Genomic DNA, 18,813 nt, shown 5'->3' with positions numbered 1-18,813 from the left:
GCTTTCAAATGATCATTTCATTTTTTTGAAGGTAAGGAGTTAATCAAAACCTATATGTAACGATCTGGAGGGTGGCGTGTGCCAGGTCAAAGTGGGGAAAACGACACAATACAGAGCACAAGCAAAACAGATGCGTTACACCAACCACAGGTCACACAGAAGTGAAAGTCCCGGGCTTAAATAGGGAGAGAGAGAGGTACTTCATGAAGGAAGAGGTCATCCGAGGTCATAAGAGCGTGTCACCGCTGGAACGCGCATTTCGAGGTTTGGCCACATGTGATCCATAATAAAGAAGCAGAGGCTCAGCGCTCAAATGGTAAGGTGAGTTTATTTAACGCAGGCAATGTTTCGACATGTGATCCATGGTCTTCCAAAAGTTCTACTTTTGACTCATCAGTTGGGGGTCACCAAGATGTTTTTTTGTCAAATATTTGATGAGCCTTTGTGTTCTTTTTGGATAGCCGTGGTTTCTCGCCTTGCAACTCTCCCATGGATGCCATTTTGCACAGTTCTTTTTGTGGAATAGTAAACTCTGATCTAACTTAGGCTTGCAGTTCTTTACATGTTAGTTCTTTTGTGACCTCCTGGTGTGTGCTCTTGAAGGAATTTTGGTAGGTTGGCCACTCTTAGGAAGGTTCACCACTGTAGATAATGGCTGTGGGTGCTGGAGTCCCAGAACCTTAGAAATACCTTTGTAACCCTTTCCATGCTGATAGATGTTAATGACTTTGTTTCTCATCTGTTCTAAAATTTCTTTTGATGGCAGCACAATGTGCTGAATTTTGAGATCTTGTAGCACTTTTCAGGTTCTATTTAATTCATGGTTAGATTCAACAAAGTAATCCTCGCAGTAATCATGCCTGCGTGTGTCTAGTGATATTGAACCCAATTATCAATTATATTTGCTTAACTGGTTGATTTAGTAACAAAGGGGGCAATTACCTTTCCAGGGGCCAGGTGGGGTTGGATAGCTTTTTCCTTCTATACATGAAATAATCATTTATAAAAAAGGCATTTTACTTGGATTATTTCTGTCTAATATTAAAATTAGTTTGATGATCTGACAGTCAAGTGTGACAAGTATGCAAAAAAAGAAGAAATATGGAAGAGGGCAAATACTTTTTCACAGCGCTGTACTAATAGCTAAACACTTCATCTTTATTGCACTGAGCTTTATTTTCAATTTTTCATTGTTTAGTTTTCTTTAAATTTGTTAGCTGGCTTTATAAAGTGATTGTTACATGTGAAGCCTTGTAACCCTAACCATTGTTTAATATTATAACAGCACATTTGAGAATAAAAACTGACTGATTTTCATATTCAATCAAGGTATTACAGAAATGAATATAACAGTTGGCCCCTTCCTTTGTTTCTGGTAGAGTCTGCCTTGATGAATAAAGATACTTGTAATGCAGTGAAGTGCAGTGTCTTGATTCCACATCAGATAAAGAAGCACTCCAGGTATTCAATGTAATACGACACTGCTGAGTAAAGTGGTTTTTTCGCATTTGTAAATGAAAGCAGTACCAAGTAAATTTGCCAAATTAAAACGTTTAAAAAATGGCTTCAACCCAGCATATTAGTAACGGCTCCCTAGTGCCCCATAATGTGGCACATTGTTAGTTTATGTTATCACATCACTACTTTTTGCACTCCGGTATTAAAGGGGTTAAAAGCACACACTTTTTGTTAAACTCTAGCAGTGAAGAAGTTCACTGCACACTCAAGATTTGCCCTCCGGCACTGAGATAACTACACACATAGTTAACGTATCAGTATGAACTCAACTGAACAGACCGAACTGAGGTTGGTGATTAGTTTGATGGATTATTATTATTTATTGTTTTATATAGCACAAATTCCGTAGTGTTGTACAATGGGTAGACAGGACATAACAAGTAGTATGTGACATAACAAATTGACTTAGAGACAACAGGTGAGGAGGGCCCTGCTCAAATGAGCTAACATAAAATACAGCCTCCTCCCAGCAAACATTGGCTTTATAGAGCCACTCGGGTTGTCCAGTCGGCAACTGGCCTTGACCTTTTAATAATCAAGGTGGTGAATATAGGCCACTTGGCAATCCTAGTCCTCATTAACACACATTTGATGTACACTTTATTAGCTGACAAGAGTGGAAGCCCATGTGCTTAAAGTTCCACCAGCCACGTAGACCTCATCGTGTCCTGGAATTAATACATTCAGCGCTGGCAGCCCTTTCCCGTTTATGTCTGCAACCAGTATAAGGGAGCACAGCAAAGTAACTGACACTCTGTAAATCCTACCAGACAGTTCACTAAGAGCAACCAGGATCCTGGCAAAAACCCAGTTAGACGTCTGGGATGCGTGAGCTGCCTTTATAGCGGCTGCCTTTAGCAGCTGTGAGTAGCTGCTCAGAGTTAAATCCGTTGAAACTGTGGAGGCTTCAAGCCAGTTCAGTGTGAAAGAGGAAACTGAAGGTCTCTGATTTTTCACTGAATTTACTGATTTTTCAGTGAATTCATTTTTTCATGTTCCTGTTATCCATTATCTTTTGACCTCATGACAGCTCTCCTGTGGTGCCCGTCATTCCTATTGCCCCGTTTCCCTTGCCAGCAATCACCTGGCCGAGGCCCACTCCTTATTTTTTTCCTAAATTATTTAATTATAGAATAATTGAATGTTGATAAAAAAGGATACAAGTAAAAAATGTAATAAAGATGGAAAGGGTGATACAAAAAATGCATTGTGGTCAATATTGTGTTTATATGTAAGGGAGAGTGTGTGTGTGTGTGTATGTATGTATGTATGTATATTTATATATATATAGCAACTTGGCTAGTATACAGGTCAAATTATAAGGCTTTATTGACTTCTGAAGCCACACTTCTGTTGAAGCTACACTCCTGTCCCTATCCCTGAATCAGAATTATAAAATGTGGTCACCATATCATAGAGAGAGGGCCTGTGATATAAACATTTAACCTAACAATTGCCCGAATGGACCCAGGTATGCATTTCACACATTTGTTGCCCTTTTAATAAAGTAAAGTTTCCTTACATTACATCTACGTTTCTGAACCTCTAGTTTTAAACTCAATATATTTCCCCGGAGCTATTCATATTGAGATCCTTTATTCTTTCCTGATTTTTATTTTTTTATTTTTCTTAACTCCCAGTGTCATTGTATTCCTTGACAAAGCCATGAAGACTCTAAGTCCTTCAATCTGCTGTGGACAATGTTGTTGACCATGACCTATAGCATGGGAATAGCTGTTGGAAGTTGGTCGTCTGTAGATCGATTCCATAGCATAGGGTTATCCAACCTAGTCTGAACATTTTTGGAAATGTTGCCCAATAGCTCCAGTGGTATAATTGGCTTTGCACCAATAGATATGGCTGCTTCTTGGCCAAAAGCAGGAAATTCAGCAACCTCTTTAAAATCAAGCAATAGAACAACGCGGTCAGGGAAAATTGCAAATTAAGCTTAATGCCAGAGAAAGCCAAACTCTAAACCATTCTTTAAATATTTGATTAAACAAAAGAGGACTAAGGTTTCTAAGACTAAGCTGAGAAGAAGGTTAGCAATGATAAAGAATCAATGTACTGGACAGCTCATTTTCTTATCTTTACGTCAAAGTCATACTGATGGACAAGGTCAATGGTGAAATGGATAAAGTTATAATAAATGAAGCACCAGGTGCAGATGGCATTCATCCAAAGATTTTTCAGGAGCTCAATGAAGTTATTACAAGAGGGTGGTTTCAAACAGTCTGAGTATTTATATACATGTCGGTGTCATCTGCATTGTATGTAGATGTTCTGAGCTGCATGGGTTAAAGAAAAAAGATAGTACAGTTAAAATAAATATTAAATTCTAACAAGCTGTTTAGTATTTGAAATTGACCACAATGTCATTAACCCTTAGATTGATTTTCCATGCCATAAATCCCATTTTAAATATCCATTTTAATGAGGCTGGTCAAATAGTTTCCTATAACAAGATCAATGCTTTCCACATTTTTATTAGGTTTCCATATAAGCCAGATATACAGAAACATTTCTCTATAAATATTTAAATAGATCTGGCCATGCACGCTCAGAACTCTATAAGAAAACAAAAGTAGCAAAAATAAATTCAAAGCGAGGTTTAGTCCAGAGGTGGGCTGGCCCAGGGGGCAGGGGTGCAATTGGTGCACCTCCAAATTCTCACCCAATAGGCAAGAACATGCATTTGCTATAACAAAAATTGGTGTTAACATTTAAATTAACCAAACATAGCAATAATTCACACATGTACAACTATGGTACAGCTCCACATTACCTCACCTACTATTAACAACCAAAAAAGACACAGCAAAGCAAGTCCTAATATTGCTGGATGAAGTTGTCTCCAATCGCTTACTGTCTGACCTCTGGTGGATCATGAATTCTGTATGTGAAATGTTATATGTAGGATGATATGCACACATCTACACATGAGTTTAAGCAAGTTAAGTGTATGGAAGACGATGCATGATACCGTGGTGAAAATGTAGCTGCTTGCACAAGGTGTGTAAGGGGAAGGAGGAGGAAGGAACCACGGACAGAGTGAGAGAGGTAAGCAATGGAGGCAGGCAGGGTGAAAGTAAGGGGGATGATATGTATGTATGTATGTATGTATATATGTACAGAGATAAGAACCCTTTGGAATTACCAGCATGTATGTATGAATTGCTTCTCTGACACACATACTAACACTCAAACACCCCAGACACTAACACACAGACATTGGCAGTCACACACAGCCAGGCAGATACTCACAGATACACACAGCAAGACACTGACACTCTGATACACACAGTCACACAGCCCGACACTCACACTAACACAGGAACACACTGACAGTCACACACACAGCTAGACACTGACACAGACATTGACAGACACACACAGCCAGATACTCACAGCCACACACTCACACCAACACAGACACAAATGCACACAGTAACACACACACACATACCCAGACACTAACACACACTAGCAGTCACACACACAGCCAGACACTGACACTCACACAGACACTCACACTCAACACACACCTCGCTTACCCTTTGAGAAGCTTCAGTCCTTCTTCTATGAAGCTTGCACAGTGCAAGCTGTAACGCTACTACCATGGGGTCACATAACTCAACATTAAATGACCCTGCTTAACTTGACTTACATTCTATTTTTTGGGTTTCCAGGACATAAAAAAGTCTGGTACTCCGGACTCACCTATTTATTCTGGAATTGTCAAACTGGCAGAGGTGGCAACATGGATGCTTATTTTCGTGGGGAAAGCTTTTTCTCCCAAGGCATCATTGAAGTATGTTTACTGAAGCAGGGAGTCCCTGAGGTACATTTGTGGGTCTCCCCATCAGCAACAAGGCCGTGTACTCACTACACGAAGAGAAACACTGACAAAGTAATTTCTCAAGTCTTTCCAGTAGCTGCATTTACAGGAACACGGCAGTTAAGCACAAGGCCAGATTAAGGAACCTGGGGCCCTGGAGAAATTAGATAAAATTTCCCCTCCTTACCACATCCACTGCCCCCTCCTGGATGTTCTCCATAGCCAGTCCTTTGTGCTCCCCCACTGATACTGAGCGCCCAGAAGCAATTTGATTCACTGAGAGTTATGTGCCCTCACAGCTCTGGAGCAATTGCTCCAAGGTTAATCCAGGTTGAAGTTCAGTGCTCTTGGAGGCCCTATCCAGAGAGTTTCTTCCTCAAGAAGAACCTCATAATGCAAACTTAATGGAGTAAGATGAAACTTTCCATCTAACAGCAATTGTTTATTTAGTGACAAAAGCTTGAAGTATATATACATACGCACCATTCAGCCATAACATTATGAGCACCTGCCTAATATTGTGTAGGTCCCCCTTTTTAGGCCAAAACAGCCCTGACCCATCGAGGCATGGACTCCACTAGATCTCTGAAGGTGTGCTGAGGTATCCAGCATCAAGACGTTAGCAGCGGATCCTTTAAGTCCTATTGGAGATTGGGGCCTCCATGGATGCATCCTGGTGCCAGGTGTTCTCCAGGTAAGTGACGCACCCGGCCATCCACGTAAAAGAAAACATAATTCATCAGGCCACCTTCTTCCATTGTTCCGGGGTTCAGTTCTTATGCTCACATGCCCGTTGTAGGTGCTTTCGGCAGTCGACAGGGGAAAGCATGAGCACCCTGACTGGTCTGCAGCTACACAGACCCATACACAACAAACTGCAATGCGTTGTGTGGTGACATCTTTCTATCAGAACCAGCATTAACTTTTTCACCAATTTGAGCTACAGTAGCTTGTCTGTTGGATTTGACCACACAGGCCAGCCTTCACCCCTCACATTCATCAATGAGCCTTGGCTGCCCATGACCCTGTCATCGGTCCACTGCATTTCCTTCCTTGGACCACTTTTGACAGGTACTGACCACTTCGGACCGGGAACACCCCAAAAGAGCTGCAGTTTTGCAGATGCTGTGACCCAGTCATCTAGCCATCATAATTTGGCCCTCGTCAAAGTCGCTCACATCCTTACATTTTTCCTGTTTCCAACACATCAACTTTGAGGGTGAAATGTTGACTTGCTGCCTAATATATCCCACCCACTGGCAGGTGCCATGATAGCAAGATTATCAGTTATTCCCATTACCGGTCAGTGCTCATAATGTTATGGCTGATTGGTGTATACCGGTATATATATATAATATACCGTATTGGCTCGAATATAGGCCGCACTTTTTTCCCCCACTTTAAGACTTTAAAGTGGGGGTGCGGCCTATATTTGGGGTCTAGCGCCCGACACTGCATGTCCCGGGCGCCGGGCAGGCAGCGGGGTTAGGATACAGATCCCCCGCAGCGGTGCAGGGGACCTGTATCCTACTCCCCGATACGCTCAGACAGCCTCCCCTGCCAGCACTTCCCACGGGGGGGGGTGCCGGCACGGGAGGTTGTCTAAGCGCATCGTGCGGATGCGTTTTACCTCTGCACCCCCCCCCGGACTTACCGGAGCAGACTCCCGGGTGTCTTGCGGGGTCGGCGGGGGACGTCTACGCAATACAACTTCCGGTGCCGGATGTGTCGGCACCGGAAGTTGTATTGCGTAGATGTCCCCCGCCGGCCCCGCAAGGCACCCGGGAGTCTGCTCCGGTAAGTTGGGGAGGGAGGGGGCAGAGGAGGACAGTGGCAGCGTATCTCGGGGAGGGAGGACAGTGGCAGCGTATCTCGGGGAGGCAGGACAGTGGCAGCGTATCTCGGGGAGGCAGGACAGTGGCAGCGTATCTCGGGGAGGGAGGACAGTGGCAGCGTATCTTGGGGGCGGTGGGGGACAGAGTGGCAGTATGTTTTTTTGGTGCTTTTTTAAAGAAAAAAACTTTCTTTAAAAAAGCACCAAACTTTTAGGGTGCGGCCTATATACGGGGGCGGCCTATATCCGAGCCAATACGGTATATAATACACACACACTAAGAAATGAAAGGTATGAAAGGCAGCTCCAGTTTGTTTCTAAAGCACATTAATATTAAAAAGGTGGATTTATTTTGTTACTTGTATTGATATATATGCCCCCCCCCATTTAAATGTAGGTGACTGAATTAAGTATATTAAAATATTAAAATATAAGCAGGCCAAGTTATTATAAAGATGGATTTAATGGAATACTATGATGGTATATGAGTTTTTGTCAGATAATAGAACTTTTATAGCACAGCAGCACCCCCTACTGCAGGACAAACATTTTTGGAACTAAATGTTATGCTGCAGATTCTAGCGATGTTACAAACATGAATAAAAACGGGCAAGATAGATAGATAAAAAAAAATGTAATATTGTGCCACTGTGGTTCACTATGTCTAAAGGTTGCCACATTGAGTGTCCAGTCTGGGGAAATTCTCCATAACCTGTCTGAAAAAGCCAGACAGCATTGCCGCTCAGAGGGACTGTGCCCATCTGGGAATAGACATGCTTGGGCTGTACAGTCACAAAGACAACTGAATCTTTTACATGCAGGTAAAATAAATTGTAAATTCTTACCTAGGAATTAATTGTGTTGTATTTCATTTGCTTTGGCAGTATAGATGAAGAAGTGCAGGAAGAACATGACTATAAGAGAGACCTCTCCCATACCCAGTGTAATAACAAAGACCCACACACAAAACAATAATGCAAAATATGTTCTGCCAAAAGGATAGACAATTTTCATGCCAATGTTGGCAGCACAGGTGAGATATGGCAAAGAGAGGGTAGGGATCCAGAAACGACTGCTTCCGGCACTCGTGTGCCGAAGACTGCATCCACAGAGAATGGAAGGACCAGACTATAGTGCTTATAGAAGACGTGCACATTCTTCCAAACTACTGCTTTGCATATTTGGGCAGCAGCAGCTTCAGCCTTTTTTCTTTTTTCTTTGCCAAAGGTGTAGCCAGATCTCCTGAGTTGAATGGGCTTTCAATTTCAAAGGTGGGTCTTTGGCTGGTGATTTGTAGCATTCATGAATAGATTGAATAATCCATCTAACAACGGTGGGTTCAGAGACTTAGCGCCTCCTGGTACTGGAGAGGGTGACAAAAAGGGTCAGCAGAACATCTCCAGAACCTAGTCTTAGACAAGCAAACGAGTAAGCACTTCTTGACACCTAGAACGTGAAAAAGACATCCCTTCTCATTCTTGGGAGGTGGACAATAAATCCTGAGATATATGAAAGAATGATACAACTTTGGGTCTGAATAATGGAGGAAGTCAAAGGATCACCGGCCTCATAAAAAAAAACCAATAAGTCCATATCTGGAGCTAGTACCGGCAACCAAGGTCTCGAGGCAGCCAGAAGAGACCGCTTCATCCAAGGATGTTCTGCCAGTCTGATCTCACGAAAGACACTCAAAACAAACTTAGGAAGGATAGGCTAAGAGCCATCTTGATTCCTTGTTGGAGAAAATCCTAAATTTTAGCAGGAGACCATATATGAGGCAAGAGGCTTCCCCTCCTGCACCAGGAAGAAAACCGCTTCCAAATTTAAATAGTTGAATGAGGCAACACTTCCTACTTTGCAGGATGATTTCTATGACCAAAGAGAAAATACCCTTTGCTTTGAGTGACTGAGTAATGGGGTGTAGGATCAGTCCCTGATGGAGAAGATCATACCACAGGGGCAACCTGTGGAGAAGATTAAAAAACCATATACTCCATGATCTTCCTGGAGTTATCAGCATTGCAGATGCACAGCCTTGATTTTTCAGACAACCATTGGTATAATGGAGGAAAAACATGCCAGACTGAAGTCCCAGGTCCCCGCAAATGCATCTATTCCAGAAGGATTTCAAGAAAAACATCACCTACTTTTAGGTTTTCTGTAGTTTTTCCATTTTCAAATCTACGATGAGATGCCCATCTGCAGAGCAAAAGATATAAATACCTCACACTTCAAACTTCCTTCTCCTGGAAGGATAGCCTAGTGGCTAGTCTGCTTGTACGTTGTGAACTCCAATTATGGAGGGTGGAGAGATGGGCCACGTTGTCCTCGGCCCATAAGCACATCCTACCTTGTTTGTTCGGGTAAGAGCTTCTGAAGAACAATTCCCAAACAGGCTCAACAACTGAAGGAAATGGTGTTAGTAATGATAACCCAGTGTTGAACATGCTTGGGTGTTGGGGAAGTAAACACCATTTCTGAGACCTCTTGGCAGTATTCACCATCTAGCCCAGGAGTTTGAAGACTATAGAGGACTTTGTAGATGTGCTGCAGAGTCAAATTGAGCCTGTCAAGGTAAGGGACTAGCTTTATTCCTCTGAATTGAGGAGATACCCAAGATTAAGGCTTGGAACTGAGGCTGGGAAACTCAGGAGGGCATGTACATAAAAAGACTTGCCCCAAAACAGATTACACCCACCAGATTTACCAGGGACGCAGATTGCACCCATGGTGGTCTCTTCTCAATCACACCAAAAACAGTTATGATACTGTCAAAATACACACAACTCTTATGCCTGCCCATAAACACGCACATTTACACTTACCCTTTTAATGCACACAGCTGCCTGCTCTAACAAACTCTTAAACCCTTTCATCTCATCTATCTCTCCCTTTTATTTCCTCATCCCATTTTCTTTGTGCCATCCCCCACGCCAGGAAGTGCCATTTTTAATCGGCACATGACCCCACTCCCCTCCTGCCTTGCTGAGCCAGTCTAAAATTGTTCACTAAGGGCTGGCTCAGCACATCTCGTGAACAATTTTAGACTGGTGCAGGGAATAATCATGGCACCCAGGGCAGACCACTTCCCCTAGTACCAAACACTGGGAACACGACATACCCCACCCAACCACGTGATGTTACCATTCCACCGACATGAAAGCAGATACTGATAACAGGTTTTAACTAATTGTTTGAAAGGAAAAAAAAACAAAAAAAACACATGAAAGTAGATTGAATAGATTTATTTTGTAGCATTGAGACTCATAGAAAACAGACGGCAGCAAAGCTTAGCTGTCAGCAGCAGCCTTCTCCTGGGCTCGGAGGAAGCTTGCTTTCTTCTGAGCAACGCGGTCTCTCTTCTGTGCCAGGGAGAGTTTGGCACGATTCCACCTAGGAAGATGAATCAAAATAAGCCATTTTATAAAACAGTAAAATATCTTCAGCCCTGCACTGGGCGAGTACACACCCTTCGACACAAAGAAAACCGGTTCCCACAAATACTGGGAAATACAAGGGTTTATTCATTATGCCAGGAGTTTGCAGGAAGATGTCACTGCAACTCAAATCCATTATGCAGACACATACAACCATGGCATCTTAATTATCGAGGTGGAATGGAAGGAATCCTCAATTTTACTGCATTATTCAGTTATATGCACGGTCTCCTCAGAGTATTACTGGGATCGGCCCAACGTAATGTAGTGCGCAGCCAAAGACCCACAACTGCAACTCTGCCAATCAGAGCACTCTCTGAAATGCCAAGATTTTACCAATAGACAACTGGTACAGAAATAACATGCCTCAACATAAAAGTGAGCCTAAAAGTTATTACAGGATCAGATGCTATATGCACAGAATCATAAGACATTTGCACATCTCTGCCTGCACCATAAAAAAAAAAAAAAAAGAAAAAGAAAGACAAGACAAAAAAAGATATACCTCTTCTTCTTCACTTCTCTCTGGGGCTTCTTTTCGTGCACTGGGTTCTCCCTTATGGCAGCATGAGCCTTTTTGTAGAGGTCTTCCACCTGAGAAGAAAAATATATAGTACTTAAACCACAAGAACACTGCAGAATGTACATCTATTTTACCTATGCAATAAGAAAAGGATCAAAAAAAAAAAACACTAATACGCTAATAGTTCTGGAGTTCACCAGGAGTGTGAATGTTTACAGACCCCAGTCAACACAGAATTGTGAACTAATACAACACATCACAAGAACGATCATATAAATAGTAAACATGTGAAAGGCTCCAGAGTTGTCATTTTAGTTTAGATTGCCTTGTCAACACAATAAAGGCATTCAGGGATACAGATGACAGACAAGACAATGTAAAAATCCAAATATTAAAGAAACTAGGATGGCTGAAATGTTGTAAGAAAAAGATAAGGCAGATTAAATAACTTTTGGGTTCAAATACTTACAAGGTCAGCTGTGACGCCGTTCTTTATGTACCGAGAGAACTGTTTTTTGTATGCGTCTTCATCTTCCTCTAGGAGGAGGCGCATGTATTCAGCCACGTTTCGGCCCAGGATGTGTTTACGGTGGACCTCTGCATTAAACTCTTTACTCTCTGAGTCGTAGCCTGGGAATCGCTTGGTGCTAGAAAGTGGGGGAAAATAAGGACTTGAGTGCCAAATCATGCTAAAGATACCCCCTAATTAGTTTGATGTCAAGACGTAGCTCAGGGCTACACAACTCCAGTCCAACTGCTTCATTCACACCATGATCAGCATCTGAAGACATGTATTTTAAATGCTTAGATGCATGTGCTGTAGCTGCCATTTGTTACATGTATCACCTGTTTGCAGCATACAAGGGCTGGAGTGGCGCATGTTTGATTTAGCTCTTTCCCTGACCCGGAGAACCAGGCTGCTATCAGTCCCGTCTTGAAACAGTAGAGTTGCATCACAAGCAAACCAAGGACCAACTACAGTATGCTCAGATATAGGGATTCATCATTTAGCAGCTACACAGCCATTACACAAATATGCTCTGAATTTGTGAGTAGCAAATTTTAACCTATTTACAAACTGAAGCAGCTCATCACACAAACAAAACCAAAGCAACAGTTTCACTTGGAACACATTTCACTCAAAGATCTGCTTGTTTAATCCCAGAACGCAGTACTACAGCATTCTATGACAACTGTGGCTTAGTGCTGGGGGGCAGCTATTGGTTAGAATGGTGTATATGTGAAGTTAGCCCTTACAAAGTAACACCATGTAAATTATCAGTGACAGTACATCTGTCAAAGGGCACTATTTTGTTTAGTGACAATTTTGTTCATTGAATATACTCAGATCCATGATGCAAAAGGTTATCGGTAGAAGGAGCATTTCACCAAGAAATGTCACTTTGCAGTTATGTATGTTTTCTTGTATGCTTGCTTTCTAAATTCAGCCTGGCAGTTGGGGGTCCCTCCATGTAGTGACAGACAGCCTTTCTATAAGGATAGTATGCCATTAGCACAGACAAGGTGCAGGTTAAATCAGATGGATGCGGCCAACTCCTCTGTTCACAGGATGAGGAGGACCTCCATCCTTCACAGTGGAGCGAGCAAGACTGACCGATCAAGAAACACCAGCAGAAGTGGCAGAGATTAAACACATGAGAAGTTAAACATGCACCAGATAGGCAGAAAGACAACGCCAAGGATTAAGGTTTGAGTCTTAAGGATGGAAAAACAAATTGCAGTCTCTATGCAACTCATGGTTTTTATAGCTGGCAAATTCATTTTTTTAATCATGTGGTGAAAACTGACACTGAGGTTGCAGTGTTAACAGATCCAGAACGTACCATTGCTCTGCCAGCAAGCTGACATCTAAAGAATTACTGAATGGATACACATCTGGCCTACTACAAGCCCTTGATAAATCGTTACATCTACCTCAGTGGTAGGTTCCACACAAATCTCTATAGCTATTGTACTCATCTACAGTAGTACCTCACAACCCCAAGGGAAAAAGACTACAGTTGGTACCTTTTTATCACGCCAACATAGACAAACATGTGAAGTTACATGGGTTTTATGAATCCATCTAGAGACCTATGGCAGCCTGAACATATGGACCACGGCACAAGCAAACCAGTAAGCTTCATTTCACACGCATGTGCACAGATCACCCCAAATCAATTAAATCAGACCACCATTCATCTCCCCAGTAAAGTGCAACAGAAGTTTAATACTATAATGGCGTTACTGTTTGCTGACTGAAATAAAGCTCACATAAATTAACTCCATTTAATTGCCAATAATACTAAAAAGGTCAGTGTCCCGCGGGGGAATTGGTGGAAATTGAGCGGCACTTACCTGTGTGGAATGGATAAGCCACCATCCACAGCGCCTTTCAAAGCACCAAAGACTCTGTTTCCAGTGGTGGTTCGGGTTAGGCCGGCATCCAGGTAGCATGTAAAGGCACCAGGTTGACCATCAATGCTCTCTACGTTGTATTCATCTCCAGTCACCTCTACCTGGCCTTCGTAGACTTTGTCAAGGCCGAACTTGTTAAGCAGCTACACAAAGAACACACAGATCAGCCCAGGTTACACAGATCCAATAATTACCTGTAGAGCACGGCCTTACTAAAGATCTTTCACAACCAGTATGTCAACGCCACCAAAACAAAGGTGCAGGTTTTGAAACACATACATGCATCTATCTCTATATATCAAACACAAGTAGTAAGTAATAAGCTCTGTAGAGCGTTCCATGCATTTGTGGAAGAGGCACAAATGACTTCCGCATGCTGTATCAGGGCTTGTGCCTACACTTTGTAAAGTGTATATTTATAGCAGTTGTCATTTAGACAAATCTGTTCTTTGAGATAGCAAATGAAAAGGTAGTAAAGTCTGCTTTTTACCGACTGGTATGGACAGCCAATAAAATGGATCAAATTAAGTGCCATGCAGGCAGCCATGGGAGATGTGTTAAGTTAAGGAGCTGAACATGCTTTTTGGGCACAGCTGGGTCCTGCACCGTCAGGCCGGCTTGTGAAGCTAATTCAAGTCCACATTGGCAGGTAAGGCCTTTAACTTCAGACCTTAATTATGAAAAGCTTACTTCTAACATCAGTAAGACTCCTTAAAATACAAGGAGCTGATGTAGAAGCCAGTCTAACCAGTAGGTATAGAACTTGCAAGTGATTCTAGATTAGCAAACACTTACCCTGCGGGCCAGCAGCAGACCGGTGCAATAAGCTGCAGCATAGTTCGTCAGGCCAACTTTGATGCCGTATTTGGGAAGTTCGTGAGAGTAAGCAGCGCTGACAACCATATCTCCTTCAATCCTGGCATAAGCAACCTGGAGAGGAATGGGTCATGAAGTCAATACGACACCCGAGGTAACCACAGCATGGTCATTGTGTTACTAGATAAATTACAAGAACACATCTAGGATCTTTTAACAATTATAAAATAAACCCGGATCCTAATACTAAGTAACAGCACCCTCCACTGACATTAAAGCCATTACAGAATAATTCATTGTGCATAATAAACTCAGGTGCCTGACATATACTAAAGAAAAGCACCTAATAAAAGCTACTTTGTCGGCTTTAACCAGACAAGTTTGATAACGTAGAAACAAAGTTCCAACATGAAAGGGTCACAAGCGCAGCGTACCTGGCAGATGATGTCTCTGTTGGTTACACGCACAATCATCCTGTACTTAGGAGTATTGTATTTGTTCTTGTCCTGGATGACCAAGCGTTTACGGGCATAGTAATCGGTCTTGCCCTCTGGAACACAAGAGAAGAGCATACACAGCGAGCTATTAGCATATTCAACAAACACTATAGAAAATTATCACAGGATGGCGTGAAGGGCCGACTTACCTCTCCTTCTGCGAAACTTCACTTGGTATCTTTTAAAGTAGGCCTTGTTCTTAACAACCTTCACAAACCCCTGAAAGAGCAGACAAAAAGTACATATATATGTCAATAAGTTACAGTAACTATGGATTTCAGCCCAATACAAGCATATAAATATCCAATACTGGACATCACTGCAATCCCCCTCCCCCACCATGCAATAACCCAGGAGACAGCCAAGGGAGGCATTACTTCCCATATAACTTACAAATCAAAGCTCAAAGAACGATAGCAAAAGGAAAAAATACATGTTTACTGTAATTAGGTAAAAGTAGGAATGCACTTTTGCATAAAAACCCTTGTCTTACGAGTCGGTGCATGAAGCCACTTTGCAAGAATATTAAAAATATTGAGTTAATTAACAGTTACAGACTCACAAACTACACCCAAATCACAGCAGACCTGTCTAAATCACTACACATAACTAGAGAGGAGTCCCTCTGCCAGCCGGCCGGTCAGCCATTGCAGCAGCCATTAGGCCACGCTGGAAGGAGCAGCTCCCCCACTGACATTTCTCGAATCCGACAACATCCGTCCCAGAAATCCACCGTAGTCGCCTTTAAATCGCTGCGCGTTATAGAGGGAACATTATAATATAGGTATGCGGTGATATTGCTTCGGTTTACTAACCATTTCGGCGTATTTTGTCCCGTTTGGGCTAGGACCGGAGAGTCACAGCGCAAACGTAAGGGCGCTGCAGCACTGGGAAAAGGCCGTGCATACTGCGCATGCGCAGTAAGTAGGCTGCAGATCGGCCGAAAGGAACATTCTATGCATCAAGAAGGAACCACTGGTTTAGCCGGGAATTGCATGAGAAAAGGTGCTGCCGCCTCATGGCGGGAAGCCTACATAAATCGCGGTTTTATTTTTGTGTGTTTAATGATTGCATCCCATATTTTATGGGAAATATACAGCATAGATAGCAAATTACACGAAAAGAAACACATTATTAGGTGTCTGATATAAATAATTTGGTTCATCTATGCAACTTGTTTTTTAATGTTAATCAGTTTTTTAATCAGTTATTCTATCCAGGGCCTGACTGGCCTACAAGGATACCAGGAGATTTCCTGGTAGGCTACCTGCATTGAGGCAATCTTGTGAAGCTGCAGGAGCAAAATAGATTTTGCATTGGCCGCCGCTTTTGTGGCCACATGTAGATTGATTCCCACTGCGCGGATACCAGTCAGCAACGCACCAGATGTGATTTAATATCCGGCCCGGCGCTGACTGGCAGACGCACACCGCAGAACCAGACTGGCAGACTGCTGAGTTCCTACTTACTTTGGGCTGGTCCAAAATTGTTCACAAAGAGCTGATCCTTTCCTTTGTGAATAATTTTGGACTGGCACGGGAAGGCAGGAACGCAGTGTGGTCACGTTACGCACAGTGTCCGAGAGATATGCAGGCTGCATGGTGGATTGAGGTAAGGGGGTGCGAGTAGAGCACATAGCCAATCTAACACCATGCACTTACATGCAAAGTGTAAAACCATACACTTATATACACACACAGACATTCTAACAATATACACTTACAGATATATATACATAAACAGGTTCACTCTCTTTGATAATCCACGCAGCTCGTGCATGTCCCCCTCTCTCAACCTCCCTCTTTTTTAACTTTTAGGAGAGCTACAATGTTTTTTGCAATGTTTATTCGTCATGTTTATTGGCCCATTTGTTTTCGAGCAACAATTTTCCGTTCCTGCCCATTCGGTTCAGGAGAAAATTCAGGGGCATTTTTAATTCACACATTTACCCACATTCACACTCAACCTCTCACTCACTCTCTCGCACTCTCATTCTCTCTCTCATGCTCTCTAAATATTTCCCTACTTCTCCTTAATGACCTACAAGAATTTGATGGATGGTCAAAATACGAAGGCTGCATGCTCTTAAGATGCCATCTCTTTTGGTTCCCACTTCCCTATAATGATCTCCAATCTAAAATGTTGCAAGCAATTACTTATTACTATTTATACATATCTGTAACAGAGGTTCACGTGCCACATAACAATAGTTTATTTGTCTCCCAGAAATACTGGCATTTAACGCCAAATGATTTGTGTAGGAATTTCTCATATACTGAAAACTAGACTTTGACACCGGCCAAATCTTCGTGTTCGTTTTCATCTTCGTCTTCATCTTCTTGGGTTTGGGCGAATATTCATGTACATTCTTCGTGTTCGTTTTTGCTGTTTTTTTTGTAGAAGGGGTTAATACGGGGTTAACGCGGCAGGCACCACGCAGCAGCTTTGGAGCCAGGATTTTAAAGGTCGTTGGGGGGGGGCCTCCTCTGCCATCAACCAATAAAGTGCACTTCGTGTTGTGAGTCTTCGTAAACGTTTTGCCGCCGCCATATTCGTTTGTTCGGTATTCGGGCTGAACAATGAAAAAGCACCCTTCACGTTCACTCGAATACGAATGCACAAGTCTACTGAAAACTATTACATTAGAGAATTAATAGTCAATATATAAATCTTCAAAATTGTGGAGACAATACTGAGCCAAAAGCGCATAAGTATTCACTCTCTCTGTCTCAGTCTCTGAGTCACTGTGCTTTTCTGCTGAACACGTGTGAGAACCTGCATATTAGGAAGGTGTGTCAGATCGACTAACACAAGCTGGGCCAGGGTCTGGCTTAGCATTTGCGTATAATAAAAATATTATTATATCTTCATGTGCTTGCAAAAGTAGGCATTTTTAAAAAAATGTGAGGATTAATATTCTGCTGGAGGTCCAGTGGTGCTCCTTCACCCATCTTTCATATTTGCAGTTATGGTGTGTACATGGACGCAGCATTATCAGAGTTGGGTGTGTGTGTGAACTTATGCTTGTAAGGATTCAGTGGTTCCTTTAGATCTCCTTACTTTATAGCCGACTGACGCACTGCAGGAGAAAACCGCTTGGTGTCTATAAGGAGTGAATAATACTCAGCAGCAGTATTTACTAGAAGTAAAGTCCTAAGAACTCTCTTTGTATAGAAGTAAAGTCCTCCTACACACTTAGATCCGACCCTGGACTACACTTGATGTTTCAGATATCAGTGCCACAACTCACAGCAGGATGTGTTATTTATATCAGGCCTGGCATCTTCTGGTAAGTAAAGCCAAGTACTTCTCATGGGCCATGGCCCTTGCTGGCCCCAAGTAATTAAGCTATACATGAGCACGCACACTAACACATACATACACTAAAATGTATTCTGTCACACCTCACCCTATCACACCCTTACATTACTATTCATTATAGTTGGTTGCATCCTTGCGCTATTACGCATGAGCAAGCTTATCCAAGATAGAGCAGCCCTGTTTGAAAAATTAGGACCAGCCTGAGGAGGGCAATTGCCCACCAGCCCAGCCCATCCCGAATGACTATATAGGATAAACAAAACATTGTCATCTAACAACAAAGCGTCACAGACACACAAATAGTGTAAGCCTTTATAGAGTGATATAGGAGGAAAGATCCTGGTGCCGTATGTCAGTATTTGAGCAGTTCCTGAAGAGAAGACATATTATTGCTCTCATTTCACTCATGTTTGCTACTCTGAATTTTACTTTTCACACCAGATGAGCTGTGTTTCATTCCAGTTTGCTACAATGTCCTGCTAATTTTATCATTCTTGCATCAAAACCTCCAAGATAACAACATTTAAAAAAGCCTTGAAACAATATACAGTGTGAGCTCGCTTTAATGAATTACCAAGAATCATTTGAGAAAATAAAGCTTGGCTTATGTT

At 42.4% G+C, this 18,813-nt stretch overlaps 1 protein-coding gene and 1 non-coding gene across 2 annotated transcripts; both read right to left on the bottom strand.

The window, feature by feature from the left end:
- Nucleotides 1–10,420: 10,420 nt before the first annotated feature.
- RPL5 (ribosomal protein L5) lies at nt 10,421–15,785 on the bottom strand. Its single transcript, XM_053470256.1, has 8 exons — nt 15,697–15,785; nt 15,031–15,100; nt 14,819–14,934; nt 14,364–14,498; nt 13,509–13,711; nt 11,620–11,797; nt 11,133–11,221; nt 10,421–10,583 (listed from the first exon to the last, which is right to left on the bottom strand). Exons 1-8 carry the CDS (start codon nt 15,697–15,699, stop codon nt 10,481–10,483), a joined length of 897 nt encoding a protein of 298 aa, XP_053326231.1. The 5' UTR covers nt 15,700–15,785; the 3' UTR covers nt 10,421–10,480.
- Nucleotides 12,067–12,162, bottom strand: LOC128501052 (small nucleolar RNA SNORD21). The gene has a single exon (XR_008354992.1). It is a non-coding gene; the product is annotated as a small nucleolar RNA SNORD21 (small nucleolar RNA).
- Nucleotides 15,786–18,813: the final 3,028 nt, after the last annotated feature.

This window comes from Spea bombifrons, chromosome 6, assembly GCF_027358695.1.
Source record: "Spea bombifrons isolate aSpeBom1 chromosome 6, aSpeBom1.2.pri, whole genome shotgun sequence".
Lineage (NCBI taxonomy): Eukaryota > Metazoa > Chordata > Amphibia > Anura > Pelobatidae > Spea > Spea bombifrons.
The sequence above is the reverse complement of the archived record's forward strand: the minus strand, read 5'-3'. Positions and strand labels throughout refer to the sequence as shown.

Bases quoted from the DNA above. Each gene is read 5' to 3' on its own strand.
- RPL5 (XM_053470256.1), bottom strand. The intron at 13,712-14,363 runs GTAAGTGTTTGC...TTCTTTGTGTAG, and splicing joins GTCTGCTGCTGGCCCGCAGG to CTGCTTAACAAGTTCGGCCT. The intron at 10,584-11,132 runs GTATATCTTTTT...TCATCTTCCTAG, and splicing joins AGAGAAGTGAAGAAGAAGAG to GTGGAATCGTGCCAAACTCT.